Raw genomic sequence first — 26,854 nt, forward strand, 5'->3', positions numbered from 1 at the left:
AACTCATCTTTAGACAAGACTCGACATCAACACACAAACACAATCCGCAGTCATTCCTATCTCCCTTTCCTTTACATTTGAATAATTGTTGGCCTACCGATGTAAGAAGAGGAAATCTCTTTTTAATGAAGCACGTTAAAAAACAACAAAACCTGGAATTACTGAATCATTCAGGTTTCTCCATTAGGAGTTAAGAAACTGAAAATATTAATTTCTCTGTCATCTAGATCTTTTTCCTCCCCATTAGATTCCAGGGATCGGCCTCTACCCCATGTTTACAGTTTCACCCCTGGGTGTCTGCTCCTTCAGAGAGAGGATTTTATATCCGTCTTCCTAGTAATTTTCTCCCGTAGCAAATTAAGGAACGTTTAAAAAAAGCTATTAAGCAGAATTCGAAGGGAAATACGTAGCAGAGGTCATGGCGACAAGCCAACTCGGCTCTTAAACCCAATTTAATTTTTTTCCCGTGCAAACGGAGCGCCTGTGAAAAGTTTTGGAAGACGGCTGAGTCTTCAAGATGAGTGAACGGTTGAGCTGTCTTTAAAAAGCAGTTATTATGCAATCACCCTTATCCATCAGGGCCTTCGCTTTTCACCAGCTTTCAAACATCATCATCATCATCATCATCATCATCATCATCATCATCATCATCATTATTATTATTATTATTTTCAGAGCCTTTCCTGGTTGAGAAGTCAAAGAAGGAATGGCTTTTTAAAATCCCTCCCCTCTTTTTCCCCCCTCCCTTCCTCCCTCTCTTTTCTTTCTGTCTCTCTCTCTCTCCTTCTCTTTTCTCTTTCTCTCTCCCCCCTCTGTCTATCGTTCCCTCCGTCCCTCTCTTTCTCTTTCTGCCTCTCTCTCTCTCTTTCTGACTGTCCCTCCTTCCCTCTCTCTTTCTGTCTCCCCATCTCTTTCTCTTTCCGTCTCTCTCTCTCTCTTTCTTTCTGACTCTCTGTCCCTCTTTCCCTCTCTCTTTCTGTCTCTTTCTCTCTCCATCTGACCTTCTCTCTCCCTCGCCCCCTCTCTCTTTTCTTTCTGTTTCTCTCTCCGTCCGACCCTCTCTTTTTATCTCTCCCTCTCTTTTCCCTTTCTGTCTCTTCCTCCATCTCTCTTTCTCTCTCTCTCTCTTTTCTTTCTGTCTCTCCCCTCTCTCTTTCTCTCTTTCTCTTTCTCTCTTTTCTTTCTCTTTCTATCTCTTTCTTTCTCTCTCTTTCTCTCCCTCTTTTATTTCTCTCTCTTTCTCTCCATCCCACTCTCTTTCTCTCTCTCTTTCTGTCTCTCTCTTTTCTTTCTGTCTCTCTCTCTCTGTTCCTCTCTCTTCCTCCCTCTTTTCTCTTTCTTTCTATCTCTCCCTCGCTTTCTTTATGTCCCTTTCTTTCTATCTCTTTCTATCTCTGCCCCCTCTCTTTCTCTCCCTCTCTCTCTTTCTTCTGTCTCCCTCCCTCCCCCCCTCTCTTTCTTTCTGTTTCTCTCTTTCTTTTTGTCTCTTTCTCCCTCTTTCTCTTTCTGTCTCCCTCTCTGTCCCCCTCTTTCTCTCTCCCCCCTCTCTCTTTCTGTCTCCCCCCATCTTTCTCTTTTTGTCTCTCCCTCCTCTCTCCCCCCTCTCTCCCTCCCTCTCTCTTTTTGAAACTGTTTTCATTGCTATTTCATTGCTGTTTTGACAAATATGCATTGTTCTCTTAATAAGCTTCAATTAAGGCTGGGGTCCGGAAGCTTTTACAGGCGGAAACAAGGGGGCGGGGAGAAATAAGAGTCAATCCGTTGTCAAAAATTCCATTACAGAAGGCAGGCAAATGACATGTGAAATCCATACTGCCAGCCAAAGCATCTTAAGGCTACAATTATAGGCATAATTTCCCCACTGAACCTGATAGAAAATAAAGTAAGTCAAACGCCCCCATTGAGCCATCCTGGCCTCTCGATTTCATGTCCCCATTAGCAACGTTACACATTTGGTTTGAGAGGAAGTAGATTATGGCACAAATTGAGTTTATATCCTTTTTAGTTAGGGCTCTTTAGTTCCTATCGGTTAATTTTTAAGGATGATTGAATTGGGTACAGGTGGAGGATGTGCCAGAAATGATTTTAAGGGGTTGTTTGAATGGTGGATTGGGATTTTTTGGGTGGGTGGGTAGATGGGAGGGTGTTCTTCTGGGCATTGCAATGGTCGTAAGCGTGAGGACTGGTTGTAAGTCACTGTTTTTCAATGCTGTCATAATTTTGAACGGTCACTAAACAAATGATCATAAATCAGGGACTATTTGTATTCATGTTGCTGCAACTGCTTAATCTTGTTTTTCAGTTGAGGTATACATCTTTGCATATTTTCAATCAGATTGTCAACTTCCTTGTTTATTTTCTACTCGTGGGCGGGATATTTTGGATAGGATTAAGGTCGATCCCATTCTTTTGAGTGCCCGTTAAAGAATAATTCGGTTAGGATGCTTATTTTTTCCCTAATTAGCAGCAAAGCCCTTAGTTTAATGGAGTTCCTTGTTTACTGGCCATGAAATGTACTTTCAAGCAGAAATATATCAGGGTTGATAAAAGGAAAAAAGTAACAATTGTTTAAGTATTTACCATGTTTTCCCCAATATAAGACAGGGTCTTATTTTCTTTTGACCCTCGAAATAAGCACTTGGCCTTATTTTCGGGGAGGACTTATTTTCAGGGGAGGGCTTATTATAGTGCATGCACTCAAAAGCCTGCTTGGGCTTATTATCCAGGGAGGTCTTATTTTCAGGGAAAGAGGGTGTGTAAGGAAAAAGAATCTTTCTATGAAATTTCTGTTCTGTGGGGCAATTGTTCTCCTCTTTAACTCAATTAATGGATTGTTTAATTTTATTTATTTATTAGATTTTATACCACTTTATTACTTTATAAGCAACTTAAGGTGACAAACATACCTAATATTACTTCCTCCCCCTATTTTCCTCACAACAGCCCTGTGAGGTGGGTTGGGCTGAGAGAGAGAGAGAGAGAGAGAGAGACTAGCCCAAAGTCACCTGGCTTTCATGTTAAATAGAATAGAATAAAATAGAATAGAATAAAACAGAATAGAAGAGAATAGAGGATAGAAGAGAATAGGATAGAGTAGGATAGAGTAGAGTAGAGTAGAATAGAATAGAATACGGAATGAGAATAGGATAGAATAGAATAGAATCAACCCCTAATGTAGGACTAGAACTCACAGTCACCTGGTAATTGGCCTATAAACTCACCCAATTGGCTTTCACACCTAAGGCAGGACTAGAACTCACCATCTCCTGGTGATTGGCCTAAAGTCACCCAACTGGCTTTCATGTCTAAGGCAGTACTAGAACTCACCGTCTCCTGGTGATTGGCCCAAAGTCCCCCAGTTGACTTTCATGACTAAGACGGGACTAGAACTCTCAGTCTCCTGGCTTCTAGCTGGTGCCGTAACCACTAAGACTAGACTGGTTTTCTTAATTAGCTGTCTTACAACTTATCTTAGCAACCATATTGATTTGTTCTAGGATCCATCCATCCATCCTTCAGAACACGGTTGTAAGTATCATTTTGGTGAGTCCATATAACTTTGAATGGTCGCTAAACCGAGGGACACTTATGATACCTGCATCTCATGGGGGGGGGTGAACCCCATAATTTAACAAAGTGCTGCCTAATTTAAAGGAGGTCCCCCCCCATCTGTTGTAAATTTACTTCAAGTTAGCTACACTTCAAGTCCAAATGTTGGAAAATTGGGGGGGGGGGGAAACAACTTCTCCCTGTTCACTTTCTCCATACCAGGGATAATGTTACACCTCAATAGCATCTCACCCCCACTCCCAATTTAAAATTTTGCTGAGCTAATGCGTCCCAGCTGTTGTAGCCATTGCTCACACACAAATGGTTTGCCACAACACTACACATGACTTAACTGTGCTGCTCTTTCTCAGCCTTAGCAATTTTATGATACGTGGACTTCGATTCCCAGAATTCCTCAGACAGCATGGATTCTGGGAGTGGAAGTCCACACGGTTTGTGTTAGATCTGTAGTGAGGAGACTGAGGCAGCTGTCAGTTCAACAGATTTATTAACGAACAGGCTGACAAGAACGAACAAAACGCGAGCCGGCTGACAGCTATTTATACTTACAGCTGTCAGCCGGTAAACCAATAGGAACCCTTGAATTCTCCCGCCGGCTGGAGCGCGCGCCTTGGCCAATCAGAGGGCTTCCTTCAAACGCCCTCTGCTGGCCAGGCTCTTCGGTATTCAACACCCCTTTCCCCCGGATTGCGCATGCGTAATCGTCCAAGTAACTCGGTCGTCTGCGCACGCGCTGGGAACGCCTCGGCATAGTTGGTATGGCGTCCGAAGCAGAAGGAGTGTCGGCTCCGCCCTTGTGACGAGGCGCCGGAGGAGCGGCCGCGACAGGCCCAACCCTTGGAGGTGGATGCAACAGAACAGGTAAGGAACCAAGCGCACCGGGAACAATCTGCGCCGACTCGGAGCTAGGATTTTGTGTTTGGTTGGGCCGGCAGGCGGCGTTGATAGGGCCTGGCTGTTTCTGTCCGCTGGTTGCAATTGCTGGAACTTCTGCCGGTCGTCGCCGCAACAGGTCTAGATGGCACCTCCAAGATCTCCCATCGTAGAGGAGGACCCTGTAAGAGCAGGGTCCTGTTACATCTGAGATCTTTCCGGGTACCCATTTTGGCTCCCCTGCAAAATTCCGGGCGAAAACTTCCTCCCCCACTAGAAAGGACCTCGGGGGGGTGGAAGGGTGAAAGGGAGGGGGAGAACAGAGGGGATGCAGGCGGTCCAAAGTAGACCTGAGGCGGCGACCCATTAACAGCTCAGAGGGAGCTTTACCCGTGGAGGAACAAGGGGTGGTGTGTTGGGTACGGAGGTAGGTGTGGATGCGTTCGGGCCAGGGAAGGGCTGCCATACGGGCAAAGGCATCCTTTGCAGAGCGTAGGGCACGGTCCGCCAGGCCATTGTATTCAACAGTTTATCCCACAATTCTTCAGTCAGCATGAATTTTGGGACTTGAAGTCCCCACATTTTATTCCAGAATTCCCCAGAAAAGCATGAATTCTGGGGATTGAAGTCCATATGTCTTATCCCAGGGTTCCTTAAAAAAGCATGAATTCTGGGAGTTAAAGTCCGCACGTCTTATTCCAGAGTTCCTTAGAAAAGCATGGATTCTGGGAGTTGAAGTCCACATGGTTTATCCCACAATTCTTCAGTCAGCATGAATTCTGGGACTTGAAGTCCCCACATTTTATTCAAGAGCTCCTCTGGGATAAATTCTGGGAGTTGAAGTCTGCATGTCTTATCCCAGAGTTCCTCAGCAAGCATGAATTCTGGGAGTTGAAGTCCACATGTCTCATCCCAGAGTTCCTCAGCAAGCATGAATTCTGGGAGTTGAAGTCCACATGTCTTATCCGAGAGTTCCTCAGCAAGCATGAATTCTGGGAGTTGAAGTCCACATGTCTTATCCCAGAGTTGAGGAACGCAGGAATTCTGGGAGTTGAAGTGGTTTATCCCATAATTCTTCAGTCAGCATGAATTCTGGGAGTTGAAGTCCACATGTCTTATCCCAGAGTTGAGGAACACAGGAATTCTGGGAGTTGAAGTGGTTTATCCCATAATTCTTCAGTCAGCATGAATTCTGGGAGTTGAAGTCCACATGTCTTATCCCAGAGTTGAGGAACGCAGGAATTCTGGGAGTTGAAGTGGTTTATCCCATAATTCTTCAGTCAGCATGAATTCTGGGAGTTGAAGTCCACATGTCTTATCCCAGAGTTCCTCAGAAAGCATGAATTCTGGGTGTTGAAGTCCACATGTCTCATCCCAGAGTTCCTCAGAAAGCATGAATTCTGGGAGTTGAAGTCCGCATGTATTATCCCAGAGTTCCTCAGAAAGCATGAATTCTGGGAGTTGAAGTCCGCATGTCTTATCCCAGAGTTCTTCAGTCAGCATGAATTCTGGGAGTTGAAGTCCACACCTCTAAAAGTTGCTAAGATTGAGAAATACTAAACTAGGGAACCTATCCTTGCCAGCTATTTTTTTATAAAGGCAGGACTTTCCAAAATATACAAATAATCTGCTAGTATTTTTTAAAAAATATTCTATGAAATTAATCCTGTCACATCTTTCAGTAGACTACTATTACCAGCAAACGCACACACCTACAGACGCAAATAGAACACACACTGTCAATTAAAGAACAGAATAACATAATCACAGAATTGGAACGGACCTTGGAGGTCTTCTAGTCCAACCCCTTTGCTCAGGCAGGAAAAGCCCTATACAGAAAAATACAGATTAATAAAGAATAACTATGGAAGGCGGTAAACTGACTCTGATTGGAAAAATAAGATACTCGTTTTGTCAAAAGGTTTCGTAGATTTCATTGTTCAGGGCAAAATCATTGGCTAAAGAGAGAAGTCCGACATTAAGAAGTCCACTACGGTCTTTCTTTCTCCCCTAAAAGAAATCTTAAAATTTAAGTTTACTTGTTTATTTGATCTGCCTTGTCTCTTTCTCTTCAAGGGGCCGCACCCAAGGTGGCTAATAACAACTGAAAAAAAAAGAGGCTGACAGTTATAAAAAAATATGGGAAGAACTAAAATGACTGGAGAATTCACTCTGAGTCTGGGAAAAAAGAGGGGATGGGGTGGATATTAAACAAGTAACAGGCTAGTCCTCTTCTGCTTTGCTTAAAGTAGAAACTGTGAAATCAATGGGATTTAATCCAATCACAATCAATTTATTTCACAATCAGTTTATTCTTTCAAGGCCAGGTTCGTTCCAAAAGCTGAATATCATCTGTGGAGACCCCATTAAAAGTGAACAAAACATACCACCCCACCCCCAGTCCAAAACTCTTTAAGTGGGAAGGACCCACTTTGGGACTGTGCGCTCCATATATACAGTATATATATATATATTCTGTAGACACTATACGCTAAATAAAATAAAAATTAAAAAAGCCTAGTCCAAAATAAATGCTTGATATGGACACATCCTTAATTTTCTTTTCTTCCCTCCCTTTTCTTCCTGCCTTCCATCTTCCCTCTTCCTTCCTCTATTTCTCTTCTCTTCTCTTCTTCTTTCTTTCTTTCTTTCTTTCTTTCTTTCTTTCTTTCTTTCTTTCTTTCTTTCTTTCTCCTTGTTTCTTTCTTTTTCTTTCTTTCTTCCTCTCCTTTTCTCTTTCTTTCTTTCATCTCTTTCTTTCTTTCCTTCCTCTCCTTTTCTCTTTCTTTCTTTTTATTTCTTTCCATTCTCTCTCTCCTTCCTTCCTCTCTTCTTTCTTTTTCTTTCTTTTTCTTTCCTTCCTTTCTTCTTGCCTTCCATCCTCCCTCTTCTTTCCTTCCTCTCTTTTTCTTTCTTTCCTTCCTTCCTTTTTATTGCCTTCCTTTCGCTCTCTCTCCATTCTTCCTCTCTCTTCTTTCTTTCTTTCTTTCTTTCTTTCTTTCTTTCTTTCTTTTCTTTCTCTCTCTTTCTTTTCTTCCTTCCTTCCCTCCTCCCTCTTCCTTCCCCTAGCTCTCTTCTTCCTTTCTATTCTTTCTCTCTCTTTCTTTCCCCATCTCACTATCCAAAGAGATTCTTCACTCATTCGTGTTTTTTTTTCATCCTACTCAGCTGAACAACAGCTACCAAACCTATAAAATAGGGATTTATAAAGTGAACTGGAGAAGATTAAAAAGAAAATTCTTGTTTTACCCCTTCTGCTTGCCAACGGTAACAATTCTTCTTTTTTTAAAAAACGAGCAAGCTGAAAAAGAAAAGGAAGCTAAAATTCATAGCCCCTTATTTTTAAAACCCTGGCCCATCCCACGTAGCCTGAAAAAGGTGATTTAGAAACCCTTCAGAAACATTTGCTCAAGATCGCATACATCTTCCTTCGTGGTTCATCCCATTGTTTGGAGTACACCAGAAAGCTCGTTCCAGAATTTGTTTCGAAATGATAAATATGGCACTTGGGTGCTAGAGAAGAAGGATAATTCATTGCAGGCTGGAGGATAATTCAATCCAGAGGTTGTAAGGAGAAAGTAAAAATGACAGACCGATTCTTCAAAAAGGTTAAGAGTGCCCTGCAAATGATCAGTCCAGAAAGAGAGAAGACGGGCTTAGAGAATAATTGTTGGCAGTTAACATGCAAGAAACACGAAACAGGTATTGTTAAGCACCTGGCTTTCCTACAGGGGGAAATAAAATAAAAAAATAAAACCGCAACGCAACAAAGAGACGTTTTTTAAAGTACGAAAACATTTGTTCTTTTTCTACCTAGTTAAAATGCCTCCCCCCACCCAAAAAAAGAGATTGCTCCAAGTTAAGGCCTTGATTTATTTGTAAAAATAATAAAGGGAGGATACAAATAAAATAAAATAGATATGTAACCAATAGATCCCTGATCAAAGGCTTGATTGAACAGCTCAAGTCAGGATAATTGTCATTTCTCCGTGACAGGTTCTCCTGGCCAGTTTATCAAACCTGTTAACAAAGCATTCCTACTTTTCCTTTCATTTTGTGATGCATTTCACCCCAATTCTTTTCATTAAAGGAGGAACTATTATGTTACAGTTTCACCCCATCAGGGCCTGGCGGTTGTATAATAAAAGGGAGAGAAAGGGAATAGGAGAGAAAAGGCAGCATGAACACCGGCTAAGAAGAATTTACAAATATAAAAGGGACAAAGTGGGCTGCTAGCTGTGGTAGAAAAGAAAAGAAAAAGAAAAAGAAAAGAAAGAAAGAGAGAGAGAGAGAAACGCAGGCAGAAAGAAAGGAAGAAGAGAAGGGAAGGAGGGTGAAAGCGAGGGAGGGGGGGCAAAGAAGTAAGGAGAGAAGGAGGAGGGTGGAAGGGAGGAAGGAGGGTAGGGAAGAGAGAGGGATGGAGGGAGGCCAAGAAAGAGAAGGAAGGAAGGAAGGAAGGAAGAAAGAAGAGAAGGGAAGGAGAGAGAGTGCAAGGGAGGGAGGCAGCAAAGAAGTAAGGAGAGAAGGAGGAGGGTGGAAGAGAGGAAGGAGAGTAGGGAAGAGAGAGGGATGGAGGGAGGCCAAGAAAGAGAAGGAAGGAAGAAAGGAAGGAAGGAAGAAGAGAAGGGAAGGAGAGTGAGTGCAAGGGAGGGAGGCAGCAAAGAAGTAAGGAGAGAAGGAGGAGGGTGGAAGAGAGGAAGGAGGGTAGGGAAGAGAGTGGGATGGAGGGAGGCCAAGAAAGAGAAGGAAGGAAGGAAGGAAGGAAGGAAGAAGAGAAGGGAAGGAGAGAGAGTGCAAGGGAGGGAGGCAGCAAAGAAGTAAGGAGAGAAGGAGGAGGGTGGAACAGAGGAAGGAGGGTAGGGAAGAGAGAGGAATGGAGGGAGGCCAATAAGAGAAGGAAGGAAGGAAGAAGAAGTGGGGAGAGAGTGAGAGAGGGAGGGAGTGATGGAGGAAGCAAGGAAGTAAGGAGAGAAGGAGGGAGGGTGGGGAAGAGAGAGGGAAGGAGGAAGGAAGCCCAAGAAAGGAAGGAAGGAAGGAGGGAGGATAGAGAAAGAGAGGGAGGGAAGGAAGGAAGTCAAAGAATGGGAAATAAATCTCTGTTCTCAGTCTGCATTTCCATAGCTACCTGACATTACTCTGAGTATGTCTTTATATCTATCATCCTGGAAGAGCCACGAGTAATTCAAGTCAAGTTTTACCAACATATTTACGAAACGAAATATTAAATACCTACATTCATCCCCATCCTTTTACAAGAGATCCAATTCTTTCTAACACAATGCGCCATCCGTTTGCAATTGTTCTCCACGGTTTTCGGTTTTGCAAAATGATATCTACCAAAATCACGCAAGGAATTCGATTGAACTCCGCACACTTCCCAGGCTCATAAACCACATAATATTCTGCAAATAAATATCTCAAAGCCTCAGCACCACGAAGAACGCTCTAAAAAAACATGCATCAGATATTGTTCTTTATTCAGTGTAGAGATCTGGTTTTTAGCGGTGAAGACAATCCAGGGAACACTAAGCTTATCTGTAATTGGCCTGAAGTGGGACATTTCAAAACACAAAATCAGAATATCGAAGAGAGGGGAAACATTAGCCACGGGAAGGGATGAAAATATCCTAAGATCTCAGGCTGTTTTGGCAGCAAATGCCAGAATTTGGAGATTTAGTAGAGGTGCTTCTCGCCTTAGGACCACAACTGAGCCCCAAATCTATGTTGCTAAGCGAGACAGTTATTAAGTGAATTTGCCCCCATTTTACGATCCGCCTTGCCACAATTGTTAAGTTAAATTGTTAAGAAGAAATGGCGTTGTCTGATATCATGGGGAACTCATCAGATTTGCAGGTGACAACAAGCTGGCAGGAATAGCGAACACTCCAGAAGACAGGCTGAAGATACAGAAGGATCTTGACAAACTTGAACATTGGGCACTATCTAATAAAATGAAATGGTGAAAAAAGTAAGATTCTACATTTAGGCAAGGAAAACAAAATGCACAGGTACAGTACAGGTCAGTGATGGTGAACCTATGGCGCGCGTGCCACAGGTGCCATGCGGAGCCATTTGTCAGGGCACGCAAGGCGCTGCCATGTCAGCTGGCCAGTGCGCATGCGCGCGCCGGCCAGCTAAGTTCACCCTTTTTAAAAGCCATTTTTCGCCTTCCCCAGGCTCCAGGGGCTTTATAGGAGCCTGGGGAGGGTGAAAAGAGCCTCCCCCACCCCCCACGAGGCCCTCCGGAGGCTTTATGAGCTTCCATGAAGCCTCAGGAGCGCAAAAAAACTGGCCCTATGGGCAAACTGGAAGTTCGGGAACAGACTTCCGGTTTGCTCAGAGGGTCATTTTGAGCGCTCCGAAAGCGTCAGGGAAGCCTCCTGACGGTCCCTGAAGCCCCCGGAGGGCGTCCGGGAGGGGCGGGGGAGGCTGTTTTTGCCCTCCCCAGGCTCCTATAAAGCCTCTGGAGCCTGGGGAAGGCGAAAAAAGCATGTAAAAATGGGGGGGAGCGCCTGTAGTGCGTGCATGCACACTGGGGGTGTCGCGCATTGCATTATGAGTGCAGCACGCTTGCACACTACCCCCCTGCGCTCCCCCCACTTATGGCACACGAGCCAAAAAAGGTTCACCATCGCTGGTATAGGTGGTACCTTGCTCAATAGTAGTAACTGTGAAAGGGATCTTGGAGTCCTAGTGGACAACCGTTTAAATAGGAGCCAGCAGTGTGCAGCAGCTGCCAAAAAAGCCACCACAGTCCTAGGCTGCATCAACAGAGGGAGAGAATCAAGATCACGTGAAGTGTTAATACCACTTTATAATCCAACAAGAACGGTTGCAGGAACTGGGTATGTCTAGTTGAATGAAAAGAAGGACTAGGGGAGACATGATAGCAGTCTTCCAATATCTCAGGGGTTGCCACAAAGAAGAGGGAGTCCAGCTATTCTCCAAGGCACCTGAATGCAGGACAGGAAACAATGGTTGGAAACTAATCAAGGAGAGAAGCAACTTAGAACTGAGGAGAAATTTCCTGACAGTTAGAACAACTAATCAGTGGAACAGAAGTTGCCTCCAGAAGTTGTGAATGGCCCAGAAGATGTTGTCTGGCCCAGTTGTGAATGGCCCAGTAGCTATTTGTCTGAAACGGTATAGGGTTTCCTGCTTAGGTAGGGGGTTGGACTAGAAGACTTCCAAGGACCCTTCCAACTCTGCTATTGTATTATTAAGTTCCTGCCTCCTTCTTTCTTGACATTTGAATGTCGTTGCATGCTTTATTTTAAGAGGAGTAAACACACACCTTTGCTGCAAGATTTGTTTTATGGGTGATATAAATACTGGCGCATGCTTACAATTAAAAAAAAATTAAAGGTAATTGAATGCTTTGAAGCATCAAACGTATATAAAAACACGGCAGAGGTAATCCAGGAAGTAACTTTGGAAAAATAAAGAATTTGGGGGCTTTCCTTTGAAAAAACAAAGAGATCTAAAGCCCGCTTAGTTTTAAACCGGTTTTAAGATGAAGTTTGTAGATCCCGTAAGAAAACTTTACCCTACCTCTCTGATCAAGGAGTCCCAAGTAGGACTTATTTTAAGCATGGTTTAAATAATTGTACACACTGGAGAAGGAGGGGTGGGGCGAAATCTTTCTTAGATTCCATTCTTTGTCCTTTTCTTTCGTTCCTGGACCTGGCCCTTGAAATTTCTTCCCAGCTCTTTCAATTCTTCCCAGCTGAGGGCTCTGGCAATTACTGGCTTTGTAAATTCATCCCTTGTTTGGCAGGTTCAATTTGGAATTTTGAGGTTAAGCCGCCCCTAGTTGAAACCATCTGCGAAAGAGGCTGCCTTTTGCACCCAAAAGTTACCGTTACGGGCTTTGGGTTTAAAATTCAGCCCAGGGGAGGGGTTTTCCCTCCACCCCAGTTCTTGTCCCTATTTTGTTTTTCTTGGGAATAGCCCAGAACCCAAAACACGAATATGGTCCAGGTGAAAGCTATTCTGAAGACAAAAACAGCGACTTCAGAGAGAGTCGTAACCACTGTGGCCTTCGCCTCTTTCAAGGGGGGGAGGGTCGTCAAGAGAGCCCCCCCCCCATGTAAAACGTGGGCTGTGGCGTTAGAGAGAGAACAGTTTGGGATCAAGTTTCTCCTGCATTTAATGAGTTACACTGAAATTGTTCCAGGAGCCCTATTTTAGATAGATAAAGATAGATAGATTGATAGATGATAGATAGATGATTGATAGATAGATAGTGGTAACAATAGCAGACTTATATACCACTTCATAGTGCTTTACGGCCCTCTCTAAGATAGATGATAGATGATAGATAGATAGATAGATAGATAGATAGATAGATAGATAGACAGACAGATAGATAGACAGACAGACAGACAGACAGACATAGATCATAGATCTAGATAGAGGATAGGTAGGTAGGTAGGTAGGTAGAGCTCACAAATAGTGAACTAGTTGTTAATGTATGTGCAGCCCCCTTGTAGTTGGATGGATGGATGGATGGATGGATATATAAATAGAGAGAGAGAGAGAGAGAGAGAGAGAGAGAGATAGGTAGATGTTTAGTAAGATAGAGAGAGATGATAGATAGATAGATGATAGACAGTAAATAGATCATAGATCATAGATAGATAGATATAATGGAATTAGGTATGCCTAATTTAATGAAAGGAAGTAGGTAGTCGGTAGGTAGGTAGGTAGGTAGGTAGATGATAGATAGATAGATAGATAGATAGATAGATAGATAGATAGAGATAGAGGATAAAGATAGATAGATAATAGATAGATAGATAGATAGATAGATAGATAGATAGATAGATAGAGATAGAGGATAAAGATAGATAGATGATAGATTAGATAGATAGATAGATAGATAGGTAGGTAGGTAGGTAGGGTAGGGTAGGGTAGGGAGGTAGGTAGATAATAGATAGACAGACAGACATGGAGGGATGGTTATATAAATAGAGAGAGAGAGATAGGTAGATATTTAGTAAGATAGATGATAGAGAGAGATGATAGATAGCAAAAGATGATAGAGAGATGATAGATAGATATAATGGAATTAGGTATGCCTAATTTAATGAAAGGAAGTACTAGGGATGACACAATAACAGGGTTCCAATATTTGAGGGGCTGCCACAAAGAAGAGGGGGTCCACCTATTCTCCAAAGCACCTGAAGGCAGGACAAGAAGCAATGGATGGAAACTAATCAAGGAGAGAAGTAACCTGGAACTAAGGAGAAATTTCCTGACAGTGAGAACAATGAGTCAGTGGAAGAACTTGCCTCCAGAAGTTGTGGGTGCTATATCAGTGGATTTTATTAAGGGGAGATTGGACCACCATTTGCCTGAAATGGTATGGGGTTTCCTGCTTGAGCAAGGTGTTGGACTAGAAGACCTCCAAGGCCCCTTCCAACTCTCTTATTCTCTTACGTGTCAGCAACACATTGCTAGCTATGGTCAATTAAAAAAAAATTATCTCTGAAAATGTGGCAATTCTGCCATTCATCTTATTCGGTCACGATTTCTTGCTTGGGATTTTTCTCCTGTTGTTTAGAAGACGCTGTAAAATGGATCGGAAAGGAATCATAAGAAAAACAGTGATTATTTGGTGCTTAATGATCCATAAACTTTATCCAAGCAAGGAAACAAATATGCACTTTAGGGGAAAAGGGACGAGTTTTATCTGCCATCAAACAAACCTGTAGAGAGGGTCTATAAAGAGTGGCGGGCAAAGCTGTCTCCTGAATTGTATTTATTTATATTTCATTGTTAGAACAGGCCTCCTGCTTTAATTAATTGGGTCTTTGGGCCTTTTTAAAACCTGGTTTAGTTTGCTTAGCAGGGGACAGTGGATGCCAAGCCATAAACCTCAAACTCAAGTGAGCATGCCAGAGCTTGCTCCCGTGCCACCAAAGTAATGGGACACGGAGCTTAGGTTTGTTAATCTGTTGGGTGAGATCTTGGCAATGTGTTTTGGTCGTGGGAGAAGAAGGCAAGCAAATCCTGGCTCTGTTGGATCAGGATCCAATGCCCAATTGGATCAGGGTCTTTTGCATCGCTTCCTGTGGGATTCGGTCGGTAAGAATTTAGAAACTTTTTGAATTTCTGAGCGTTTTAGTGATTGTTCAGATTAGGGCACGATGGAGCCTACCTTTTTTTTTTCATGCTGGTGTGTCATTCAGAGATTTTCATAGCCAGCACGTGTCAGTATTGTCTTGTACTTCTGGCCATCATATATATAAAAAAAAGATGTTGAGACTTGGATCTCCTGCTTGGGCAGGGGGGTTGGACTAGATGACCTACAAGGTCCCTTCCAACTCTGTTAATCTAATCTAATTGAAGAGGAACAAAGATGATGAGGGGGACTGGGGGCTAAAAGACATAAAGAATGGTTGCAGGAATTGGGTACGATGAAAAGAAGGATTAAGCGTGACATAATAGCAGTATTTCAACATATGAGGGGCTGGCATGGAGACGAGGGGGGTCAACTTTACCCCCCCCCAAAAAAAAACCCTGAAGCCAGGACAAGAAGCAATGGATGGAAACTAATCAAGGAGAGAAGCAACCTAGAACTAAGAAAAAAATTCCTGGCAGTGAGAACAAATAATCCATGGAACCACTTGGCTCTAGTAAGTGCTCCATCACTGGAGGCTTTTAAGTAGAGATTGGGCAACCATTTGTCCAGAATTGTATAGAGCCGCGATGGCAAATCTATGGTATGTGTGCCACAGGTGGCACAAGAGCCATATTTGCTGGCACACAAGCCGGCCAGCTGATTTTCAGCTTTCCAGAGGGCTGGGGGAGGCTGTTTTTGCCACCCCAGGCTTCAGGAAAGCCTCCAGAGCCCGGGGAGGGCAAAAAATGGCCCCAACGGGCCAACCGGAAGTTCGGAAATGATCCGTTTCCAGCTTTCAGAGGGCCACTGTGGGAGGCCATGTGGGAGGCCATTTTTGCCCTCCCCAGGCTTCATGCGCCAGCGGAGGTAGCGCGCACATGTGCAGGTGGGTCGGCGCATTGAATTATGGGTGTGGGCATGCACGCATGCGTGATAGGGCACACATGCACGCACAATAGTGTGCGTGCACACAATTTTGGCACGCCTTTACAAAAAGGTTTGCCATCACTGGCATAGAGTCTCCTGCCTGAGTAGGGAGTTTGGACTAGAAGACCTCCAAGGCCCCTTCCAACTCTGTTCTTCTGTCTTCAGTGGCCATCCTGAGGTAGCTACATAAAAGTGTCTAGCAAAGCTTCCCACTTAAACCAAACCTGGTTTTATAAAAAGCCGCATTCCCCTGATTCTTTCCAACCGCCGTCCCCAAGCACACACAGTTTCCGCTATGGCTTCCCATTCAGGCAGCACTTCATTTTTATTTTAAAGGCAGCTTTTGTCCTCCGTTGTTGACTTAGCGCACAAAAGGCCAGGCCTTCAAAGAGAGGAAGATGCTTATCCAACGGCTATTATCTCCATTGTCTGCATCTCCCGAATCTACTTGAACGTCTTCTTTCAAACTCGTTCCAAGAAAGAGGAAAAAAAACGTACATATGATTTTACCTGCAAGAGGTTTCTTGGCAAAAATAATTTCCTGTGAGGTATTTTTTTAAAAAATAGGTAAAAATACCTCAAGCATACCTTTACCTTTTTTTGAGGTTAAAAATACCTCAAAAATATCGTTACCTTTTTTGAAGTAAAAAATACCTCAAAAAAATTGTTACCTTTTTTGTGGTAAAAAATACCTCAAAAATATCGTTACTTTTTTTGAGGTAAAAAATACCTCAAAAATATTGTTACCTTTTTTGAGGTAAAAAAATACCTCAAAAATATTGTTCCCTTTTTTGAGGTAAAAAATACCTCAGAAAAACACCATATGGAAAGATGCATTTTGTCTCTTTGCTCAATCTCTGTTATACCCAAATAGAGGTTGTCCTCGGCTTACGACCACAATTGTGTCCAACTTTTTTGCCGCTAAATGAAACATTTGTTCAGTGAGTTTTTGCCCCATTTCACAACCTTTCTTGCCACAGTTGTGAAGTGAATAACTGCAGTTGTTAAGTTAGGAACAGGATTGTTAAGTGAACCTGACTTTCCTTTGACTTGTTACGTGAATCACTGCTGTTGTTAAGTTAGCAACACTATTGCTAACACTAAACACTAAAGCGAATCTGGCTTCCCCATTGACTTTGCTTGCCGGAAGGTAGCAAAAAGGGATCACGCAACCCCGGCACACTGCAACCGTCATAAATACGAGTCAGTTGCCAAGCGTCCACATTTTCATCATGTAACTGTTGGGATGACGCCACGGTTGTAAGGGTGAAACACGCTCCTAAGTCACTTTTAACAATGAAAAAAGTGACATGACCATTTTTCACACTTATGACCGTTGCAGCATCCTCACAGTCATGTGATTTACATTCGGATGCTTGGCAACTCACCTTTACGACGGTTGTGGCCTCAGATGAGTAAACTCAATAGGGAAGCCAGATTCACTTAACAACTGCTTTACTAATTTAATCACTGCAGTAGATTCTTTAGAATAGAACAGAGCTGGAAGGGACCTTGAAGGTCTTCTAGTCCAGCCCCCTGCTCAAGCAGGAGAACCTATACCTATGGCTAATCTTTTTGTCCTCGCGTGCCGAAATCGTGCATGCACACGTGATAGCACACATGTGCATGCCCACACCCACAATACAATGCGCCTCAGTCCTTATGCATGCATGTGTGACCCCCGCACATGCACATGCAAAACCTCCGTGCATGCACGCATGAAAACCCCCACAGCAACGGGTTGGTGTTTTCACCTTCCCCGGGCTCTGGAGGCCCTCCCTGAAGCCTTCTGGCAGTAAAAACGGTGCATACCCCCCATGCTCCGCTCACCCCCCACACACATGTGTGTTCGACCCCCCCGCGCATGGGTGGCAGAGACCCCAAAATCAGCTGGCTGGTGGGAACGCATCAGTGGTGGGTTCCTGCTGGATCGCACCGGATCGCGCGCGCTCCCTTTCAGCGCTCCACCTGGCTTGCGCGCTCCCTTTCAGCGCTCCACCTGGCTCTCGCGCTCCCTTCCGGCACTGAAACCGGAAGTACAGTCTTGCCCCGCCCCTGGCAAAGCAACGACGCCTGCCTGCGCTCCACCAGCTCGGCTGGGAACGGAGATGTTTCCTCAGCGGAGCGGAGCGCCTGAAAAGACCGCTGAGGAAACATCTCCGTTTCCAGCCGAGCTGGTGGAGCGCAGGCAGGCGTCGTTGCTTCGCCAGGGCCGGGCAAAACTGTACTTCCGGTTTCAGCGCCGGAAGGGAGCGCGCAAGCCAGGTGGAGCGCTGAAAGGGAGCGCGCAAGCCAGGTGGAGCGCTGAAAGGGAGCGCGCGCGATCCGGTGCGATCCGGGAGGAACCCACCACTGGAACGCATGTGCATGCGCGGTAGAGCTGAGCTAAGCAATGGGTCACATGCCCACAGAGAGAGGGCTCCATGTGCCACCTGTGGCAAACTTGCCATAGGTTCGCCTTCACGGACCTCTACCATCTCAGACAAGTGACTGTCCAGTCTCTTCTTAAAAACCTCCAGTGATGGAGGGCCCATGATTTCTGGAGGCAATTTATTACAATACAATAGCAGAGTTGGAAGGGACCTTGCTGCACACGGCTGGCTCCTATTTAGATGGTTGTCCACTAGGACTCCAAGATCCCTCTCACAGTTACTACTATTGAGCCAGGTACCACCTATACCAGTGGTTCTCAACCTGTGGGTCATGACCCCTTTTGGGGTCGAACAAACTTTTCACTGGGGTCGCCGAGGAGCCTCCTGCGGAGATGCTGGCGAGAAGCCGGCCCGAAGGGAAGGAGCGGCTCGGGTTCCCCGCGCAGTGGAAGGAGAGGTATGTGTGTGGGGGGAAGTAGGAGCCGGAATGGAGGTGAGGAGGGGGAAAAGAGAGACGTGTGCAGCAGAGAGGATGCTGGGAAAGCAGCTCGCTCCGAGTGATGGAGGTTGATGGGCAGAGCTATGGAAGCCAAGAGGTACCATTTCTGAGGCATAAAACAAGGCGGGGAAAATAAAATAAAATAAAGTAACGTGGGATGCGCGTACACTGAGATTCCCTATTAAGACTGTTACCCTTTGGCCCCTCTCCTGCGGCTTCCTGCTGACCCAATTGCACAATCTGCTCTCCGCCCCGAGAAGACATGAGCCTCTCGCCTGCTTTTGCGATTCCGCGTCCTTCGCAGGCAACTCAGGGTCAGGAAGAGCTCCAGCCCTTTTCTCGCACTCATCTCTTGCACGAGCACGCAAGCAAAATACCCTCCTGGGCCAGGATCAAGGCGGAGGGGACAACGATTCTCCTCCCGCTGTCGCCCTGCGCAATGAGGTGAGTAACTGGGTACGCAGCGCAGGAGACTCCTCAGCGCCAGACTCAGGTCAGCACGAGCCGCGGTTCCCTTCGTGTTGGCTCAGGAAGGAGGAGAATGGGGAGCAGCAGCAGCAGCTGGTTGGGTGCAGGGAAGGAAGAGCTCCAGTTCTCCTGCGCTGCACAGGGCTCTCCTTGCACAGGGCTCTGGAACTCTTCCCTCTCTGCATCCAAAGACGGCTGCTCCGGCTCTTTCCTGAGTCAACACGAAGTGGACCGACTGGAGTCTGGCACTGAGGAGTCTCCTGCGCAGCGCAGCTAGCTACTCACTTCTCAGTGGTGGCAACGGAAGGAGTCGCTGTCCCTGCCGCCATGATCCTGGCCCAGGAGGGTATTTTGCTTGCACGTGCAAGAAGGAGATGAAAGAGAAAAGGGGAGAAAGAGAGAGAAATGAAAGAGAGCTGGAAGGAGAGAATGGGAGGGAAGGAAAATAGAGGGAAACAAATTAGAGGGAGAAGGGGGAGAGGGAGAAAGAAACGAAAGAGAGTTGAAGGGAGAGAATGAGAGAGAGGGAAAAGAGAGGGAACAAATCAGGGAGAAAGAAAGGAAGAGGAAAGAAAGAAAGAAACTAACTCCTCTCAGACCTATGACGAAAGCAATGGCAAGCTAGATCTCTTGCCAAGAAAACTGCAGTTTGCCAGAAGGCAAAAATTGGAAGCAAGTCTGATTTTTTTAAAAAAAAAGAAAATAACAGAGATGGCAGAAAAAAATGCATCTGAAAATAAGATTATTTATAATTTTGGATAAGGTATTATATTGTCAAACTCAAAAGAAACCAAAATATATATCCTATTGCTGTTAGTACAATCTTCCCAGCTTCTACCAACTTAGAGTTCACCATGAAAAGAGTACAGAGAAGCAATTTCCTACAATTAATAACTTTATTTTGGATTTGCTATCGTATTCAATGAGAAAGAAAGAAAAAGAAAGAGGGAAAGGGAAGGAAGGAAAGAAAGGAAGGAAGAAGAGAAAGGGAGAGGAAAAATAGAGAAAAACAGAAATGAGAGGGAGGGGGAGAGAAGAGAGAGAGATGTTGAGTTGGCCACACCCACCCAAGTTTTACATAGTAGCAATGAAAATAATTTTACGGTTGGGGGTCACCACAACATGAGGAACTGTATTAAAGGGTCACGGCATTTAGGAAGGTTGAGAACCCCTGATCTATACTGTACCTGTGCAAAGAAAGGCTGCAAATTCTACAAGATTGTGATTTTTTTTTTAAAAAAAGGTATAGATCAGAGACAGAAGTGGTATTCAGCCGGTTCGTACCGGTTCAGACGAACTGGTAGTGGCAACCTGTGGGTGGGCCTAACCGCCTGCCCCGGCTCCGAAACATCCTATGTAGCTTTTCTGACGAAGGCTTCCCAAAAAAGCACGGAGCAGATTCCCGGTCCCGACAAACCCCCTTTTATTAAACGAATGTGAATTCCTCTCATTCACCTTCAGCCAAGGCCTGGCAAACAGTCTTTCGAAGGTGAATTTATGACCACCGACTTAATCTAGCTTGGAAAGCTGCCATGTAAATATTTTCCAAACACAGTGCAGTGCAAGGAATGACTGGGCACAGAGTCTCCGAGATTCACGGACAGATCTTCACACTCCTGAAACAAATGAATGAACACGCGAAGGAACGAACGAATGGCTTCCTGCAAAAGCCCACTCCCCTTTTGCTCCTCTTTTATTTCCTCTGGGAGGGGCCATTCACTGTCCACCTGTGGCCTTACTCCCAAGTTGACCCCTGTTCTTTAGCCGTTCCCTTCGTCTGGCAACTCTGCACATGAGCACACTGGGAACAGGCTCCAGCTGTTCTTCTGCCTCACTGCTGTCTGGCTCCGAAGGCAGCTGAGAACTGCCAGGCGGCTCTGGCCCCAGTCTCTGCCTCCGACACAGAGCCCTCATCAGAGCCTTCCCCAGGCTCCAGGACTGGCCCAGGTTCCTCCCCAACCTCCTCACTGTCTGACTGTGGGCCACAGCAGTAGTGTCGTTTTTGATGCCGTGTGCATGCGTGGAAGGCCACACATATGCGTGGAAGGTGCGCACACTCACTTTTGCAAACCGGTGGTAAGCGTATAGGAATCCCACCACTGATGAGACACCACACTCATCCCAAAGTATGAGGTAAAAGAGTCTTGTGGTGAGATGGAAAAGAAAACAATACAATACAATACAATACAAAACAAAACAAAAACAGATGAGTTGCAACCAACCAAGAAATAATCAACAATTAACTCTCAGATGATTCCCTTCAAATAATGCACTGTAATTTATTACTGGTAGTCCTCAACTTATAACCATTCATTTAGTGACTCTTCGAAGTTACAATGGCATTGAAAAAACGTGACCGACGACCACGGCAGCATCTTCATGGTCGAAATTCAGACGCTTGGAAACTGACATGTACTTATGACGGTTGCAGCGTCTCGGGTGACGGGATCCCCCTCTGTGACCTTCCCAGTTGGGTTCTGACAAGCAAAGTGATTTGCTTAACAACCGCAATGATTTGTTTAACAACCGTGGTAAAAGGGTTGTAAAATCGGGCACGACTCACTTAACAACCACGTTGCTTAGCAATGTGAATTCCGGTCCCAATTGGGGTTGTAAGTTAAGGACCACTAGAGGTCACCATTGTATTTCCTGTAAGAGTTTCCTGTACCTCTTTGCTTAGGGCCGTTAGCAATGGGGTTGTTCTCCATACAGCTGCCAGGAGCTCACTCCAATCGATACCATCTCTCTAACAATAACAGTGAAAATGACAATTCGCCAAGAACACCAAATGCTGGTTTGATCTAATCGTTAAAGCACCAGGTTAGAAAGTGCGGGATCGTGAGTTCAAATCTCACCGTAGCCATGAAAGCCAGCTGGGTGACTTTGAGCCAATCACCAGGAGACTATGAGCTCTAGTCCTGCTTTAACCATGGTCATTTGCATCCTTCCTAGAGAGTCGTTGAGACCACTTGGCGGTTTATCTGGGTGTTATTCTCGGAATGGGTGTGGAAACTTCTTGGCTGCAGGATGCAGGACCCAGGGCAGAAAAACATCTATTTACACCACTCAGATGACCCTGAGGACAAAGGTAAACCTCCAAGTGGCCTCAAGGATTCCCTAAAAGGATGCAAATGACCAGCTGTCTGCAAGGAGGATAAATCCTTCCATTCCCCCACCATCCAGGCAGAGCTGAAGAAGCTTCTTGGATGAGAAGCAAAACGCCTTCAAAAGAAAAAAAATGAAAAGGCCAGTTACCTCCTGAAAAAAAGCACCTTTGGGAGGAGGTGAACCAGTTCTGATATTCTCTTTGGCATCGCCCAGATGGTTTCCTGGCCTTTTCAGAGTGGCCAACACACAAGATCTGTATTAAGGAATAGGTCGGGATGCCACTGAATATTAACTTCACTCTTTATGCCCTAAAGAATTGATGACCTAACGTTCCAGCCCTGTCTCCACAATTTCAAGACATCTCTGCGGTGGGAACAACAAGGCTGAAGTGACCTTCTAGTTTTCATAAAAGATGAATGTCTAAAAGTGTTCAGTCTTTGTGTGTATGTGTCACTGCCATCCCTTTAGAGAGCCAGCAGAGCTATTTACCCAGACAGTGGGAGTCAATCAGAATCTGAGTTTCGGAAACGCGGTAGAATATCATTTCCAAAGATAAATATCCATCCAGAGCAGTGGTGGGTTATGGCTGGTACGCCCCGGTACGGGAGTACCGGTGGCAGCTGGGAGCAGTGGCCACCATACCGGAACAGTGTTTTGGTTGGCCCACCAACCCGCCCACATTTGCGCACACACACAAGCAGCTGGAGGGTCGCAGGGCACTGGGTGCGTTTGCAAGCGCAGCGCGCATGCATGAGGTGAACACTCGGCCCTGTCGCAGAGTACCGGTTGCGACGGGATCCGGAACCCACCACTGATCCAGAGATAAAGGCTGGCGACAACTGAAAAGCAGATATTTGGGCAGGAAAAATTTATTAGCACCCTTCTTGAAACTGTTGTTTGGATAGACCAGGAGTCGGCAACATGAAGCATTCAAAGAGCCACAAAAGTCCTAACCTGAAGCCCCCCGTTCAATTCTGGAGCTCACACCATAGAGTCTCCTCCTAGTGTGGAGTCCATTTTCCCCTGACAACCGGAGGTCTGGTTCCCCCACCATAGAGTCTCCCCATAGCGCGGCATCCTTTTTCCTCTCCCTGTCCTAACCGAAAGCCCTGTCAATTGTGGAGCCGACCGGCGACAGGGAGCTGCAGCAGAGGGATGGAAGAGCCACATGTGGCTCCAGAGCCGCAGGTTGCCGACCCCTGGGATAGACCTTCCCATGAGCCCCTAGGACATTTAAAACCATCACTATTTTCCTGGTGGATTCAAAACATGAGCCCTTTAGTCATTCATGGGTAAATATTTTGGACCACAACACAAAAGGATGTGCCATTTTCGACGGGAAGTACGACTTCTCCTCCTCCATTTTTTCCATAACACACATCAAACCTGCCAGAGATATAACCGGACCACTGAACCACACACGCACGCACACATGCAAACACACAAAAGAAACAGAAATGGATCAAATGCAGGATGTCCCTCGTGAAAAAGTCAAAGGGTTATCGGCAACCATGTGGTGGCAGCCCCCATCTTGACTTATTTTTTTGTGACCCCTGCTGAGGACTCCCTTGATAGAAAGGTCTCCGCGGCAACACGGGGAATCCGGCTGCCGCTTTTTCTTACCTGTTTCCGTGTTGTCGTGTTCTGTATCGGTCAAGGTAAGGTTGGAGTTGGCTCGGCTGGATAAACAGGAGCTACGTCCGGACTTGGTGCTGCGTGCCCACAATCGCACCGGGTGTTCTGGCGACATGATGGCGTCCGTCTCCGTATCGGCGTCGGAGCCAGCACTGATGGAGTAGCTGCCGTGGGGCAGGCCTAGGTCAGTCCGGTATAAAGTCCCATGGGGTGGCGAGACATCTTCAAAGCCCAGTTCTTGTAAAGAAAAGTTGGTTCCTGCACACAAGGAGGAGGAGAACACCACAAAGCATGAGGTGATCTTCTGTAATCGGAGATGGCGTAGACCAGGGGCGTCAAACGCGATTTCGTTGAGGGCTGCATCAGGGTTGTGTTTGACCTTGGGGGGTAGGGGTAGGCAGAGTGGACGTGGGCATGGTGGGCATGGTCACCATGGTCACCATGACCTCACTTGTGTTGGGGGGTGCTTGTGTTGGCCGGAAGGCTCTGCCAGTGAAAATGGGCTCCCAAGTTCCGTTTTCGGCTTCGATGGCCTCCTGCAGCCCACTGCTAGTGAAAACGGAACCCGGGAGGACTCGCGTGTGGCCCTCCGAAACTCCATTTTCACTGGCAGAGGCACTCACGGCTCACAGGTTGGGGACCTCTGTTCTAAACCAGCAAGTCTTTATAGATCCTACTGTCAACTCTTCAAGTTGTCATGGTGAGAGAAAGGCGGGGGGTGGCGCATTCCATGCATACTTTTGGCGACAGTCGGATCTCAGATTACTGCAGCAGGCTTGGGAGGGGTGCACCTCATTGGGGAATGTGATTTATGACACAGACTGAGTGGAGGGAAGGAACAGGGGTAAAGTTCAGCTATAACTCAAACAAAGCTTAGACTTGACCGCGAAAAATCGAGTAGTTTTGTATTGAAACTTGGCTCGATACTTATGAATCAATTAGGGCATTTTTAGAAAACCTGATACTTATAAGTAGCCCTTGGCTGGAATTTAGCCTGGAATTACGGTTTGCAAATTGTGCTGATTATTAAAATGGGTCACCGTGCGATTGCGCCCAATGTTACAACCACATTTGGGTGGTCGCAAAGTGAATGCTATGGTCATTCAGTGAACACTTCAGTTGCTAAGCAAACTTGGAGGCCGTTAAATAAACCCATTATACCTAGTGGACATTTTAAAAATCAATACTCTTTAAAAAATACTTTTATTTAAAATAAATACTTTAAAAATAAATGCCAGAAATAAATCCTGATTTCCAGCAAAATAATAATAATAATAATAATAATAATAATAATAATAATAATAATAATAATAATAATAATAATAATAATAATAGAGGAGGAGGAGGAAGACGACAACATCTGGGGTTCTTGGTGCTCTCTGAGTTTGATTATTTCTTTGTAGACCTTTAATTACCAATCTATGTAAAGGCATCAGTGGTAGAAGGGAGAGGTTTGCTCTTACTTTTATATAACAGTGGCTTGCCACTTGCTCATGGAGCTCTTGCACCCCCACAGTTCAACCCTGAGCTATAAATATTTTCTCCTAATGTTAAGTGCCAGAGATATTATATTGTTGAAGGTGAAAAGGGGGGAGGGTTGATCCAAAACCCATATGCACACGCAATCGGATACGACCTCATAGACGACCCTCCCTCTGTCAAGGACCTAGCAGTATTCATCTCAAATGATCTAAGCCCCAGAGCTCACTGCAACAGCATCGCCAAAAAGGCATTAAGAGTTGTTAACCTAATTTTGTGAAGCTTCTTCTCCGGTAATATTGTACTGCAAACTGGGGCATACAAAACCTTTGCTAGACCAATTCTCGAATACAGCTTGTCTGCCTGGAACCCGCACTGCATATCGGACATTAATACGATTGAGCAGGTCCAGAGGTATTTCACGAGAAGAGTCCTCCACTCCTCTGCTCACAACAGAATCCCTTATGCCACCAGGCTCGAAATTTTGGGCTTGGACAATTAAGAAGTAAGCCGCTTTCAGTCTGACCTAAGCGTAGTGCATAAAATTACCTACTACAACGTCCTACCTGTCAATGACTACTTCAGCTTCAACCTCAACAATACACGAGCACACAATAGATGCAAACTTAAGGTAAACCGTTCCAAACTCGATTGCAGAAAATACGACTTCAGCAACAGCGTGGTCAACGGCTAGAATGCTCTACCTGACTCTGGTTTCATCCCCACACCCCCATAACTTTAACCTTAGATTGTCTACTTTTGACCTCACCCCATTTCTAAGAAGGGTGTGCATAAGCGCACCAAAGTCCCTACTGTCCCTGTCCTACTGTCCCAACTTATTCGTATCCATTTCATGTATTCATAATCTTGTATGGACTTATATCTATTATCTTATACACGCTTGACAAACCAAACAAATAAATAAAACAAAATAAACAATATGCCAATCGGTTTTGGGGGAACTACAGCTAGTACAGAAGAAGTAGGAAGTTGTGGGTGAACTGTCCACCTGTTTTAATTTACTAAACCAGATTGCCAATTGTTCCGATCTGTTGGAGAAGACAGAAAGGAATATGAAAACCAATTAATCCAGATAATATTCCTGGCTCCGGTTAACAAACAAACAGCTATTTTCAATTCACCACCACGTGGCTGAGAGTGGATTTGGGCAGCCAGTTGAAGGTGTAGAAAACTAAATTATCTTAAAAGCAAAGATGGTGCTTCAGCTAGGATTAATCTCCCTCTGGAAATTTCAGTTGGAAATTTCGACCATTGGAAGTCCAAATCCAGGTCGAAAGTACCTTTTAAGGGTCCCTTTGAATCGTTGCTTAATCATTGGTCATAAATTGAGAAAGAATAGAATAGAATAGAATAGAATAGAATAGAATAGAATAGAATAGAATAGAATAACAGAGTTGGAAGGGACCTTGGAGGTCTTCCAGTCCAACCCCCTGCTTAGGCAGAAAACCCTACACCACTTCAGACAAATGGTTATCCAACATCTTCTTAAAAACTTCCAGCATTCACAACTTCTGGAGGCAAGTTCTTCCGCTGATTAATTGTTCTAACTGTCAGGAAATTCCTCCTTAGTTCTAAGTTGCTTCTCTCCTTGATTAGTTTCCACCCGTTGCTCCTTGTTCTGCTCTCATGTGCTTTGGAGAATAGCTTGACCCCTTCTTCTTTGGGGTAGCCCCTCAAATATCGAAATATTGTCACACCTAGTCCTTTTTTTCACTAAACTAGATCAGGTAAAGGTTCCCCTTGCACATATGTGCTAGTTGTTCCCGACTCTAGGGG

At 45.1% G+C, this 26,854-nt stretch overlaps 1 protein-coding gene across 1 annotated transcript in view; it reads right to left on the reverse strand.

Annotated features, from left to right (window-relative positions):
• The window catches only part of TENM4 (teneurin transmembrane protein 4), a 490,922-nt gene that overhangs the window by 236,807 nt on the left and 227,261 nt on the right, over nucleotides 1–26,854 (reverse strand). The window contains exon 5 of the mRNA XM_081952366.1: nucleotides 23,567–23,836. Coding sequence (XP_081808492.1) covers nucleotides 23,567–23,836 — 270 coding nt within the window. The remainder of the gene's footprint in view (nucleotides 1–23,566; nucleotides 23,837–26,854) is intronic.

This window comes from Natrix helvetica, assembly GCF_964273705.1.
Source record: "Natrix helvetica genome assembly, chromosome: 4".
In the NCBI taxonomy this organism is placed as follows: Eukaryota; Metazoa; Chordata; class Lepidosauria; order Squamata; family Natricidae; genus Natrix; species Natrix helvetica.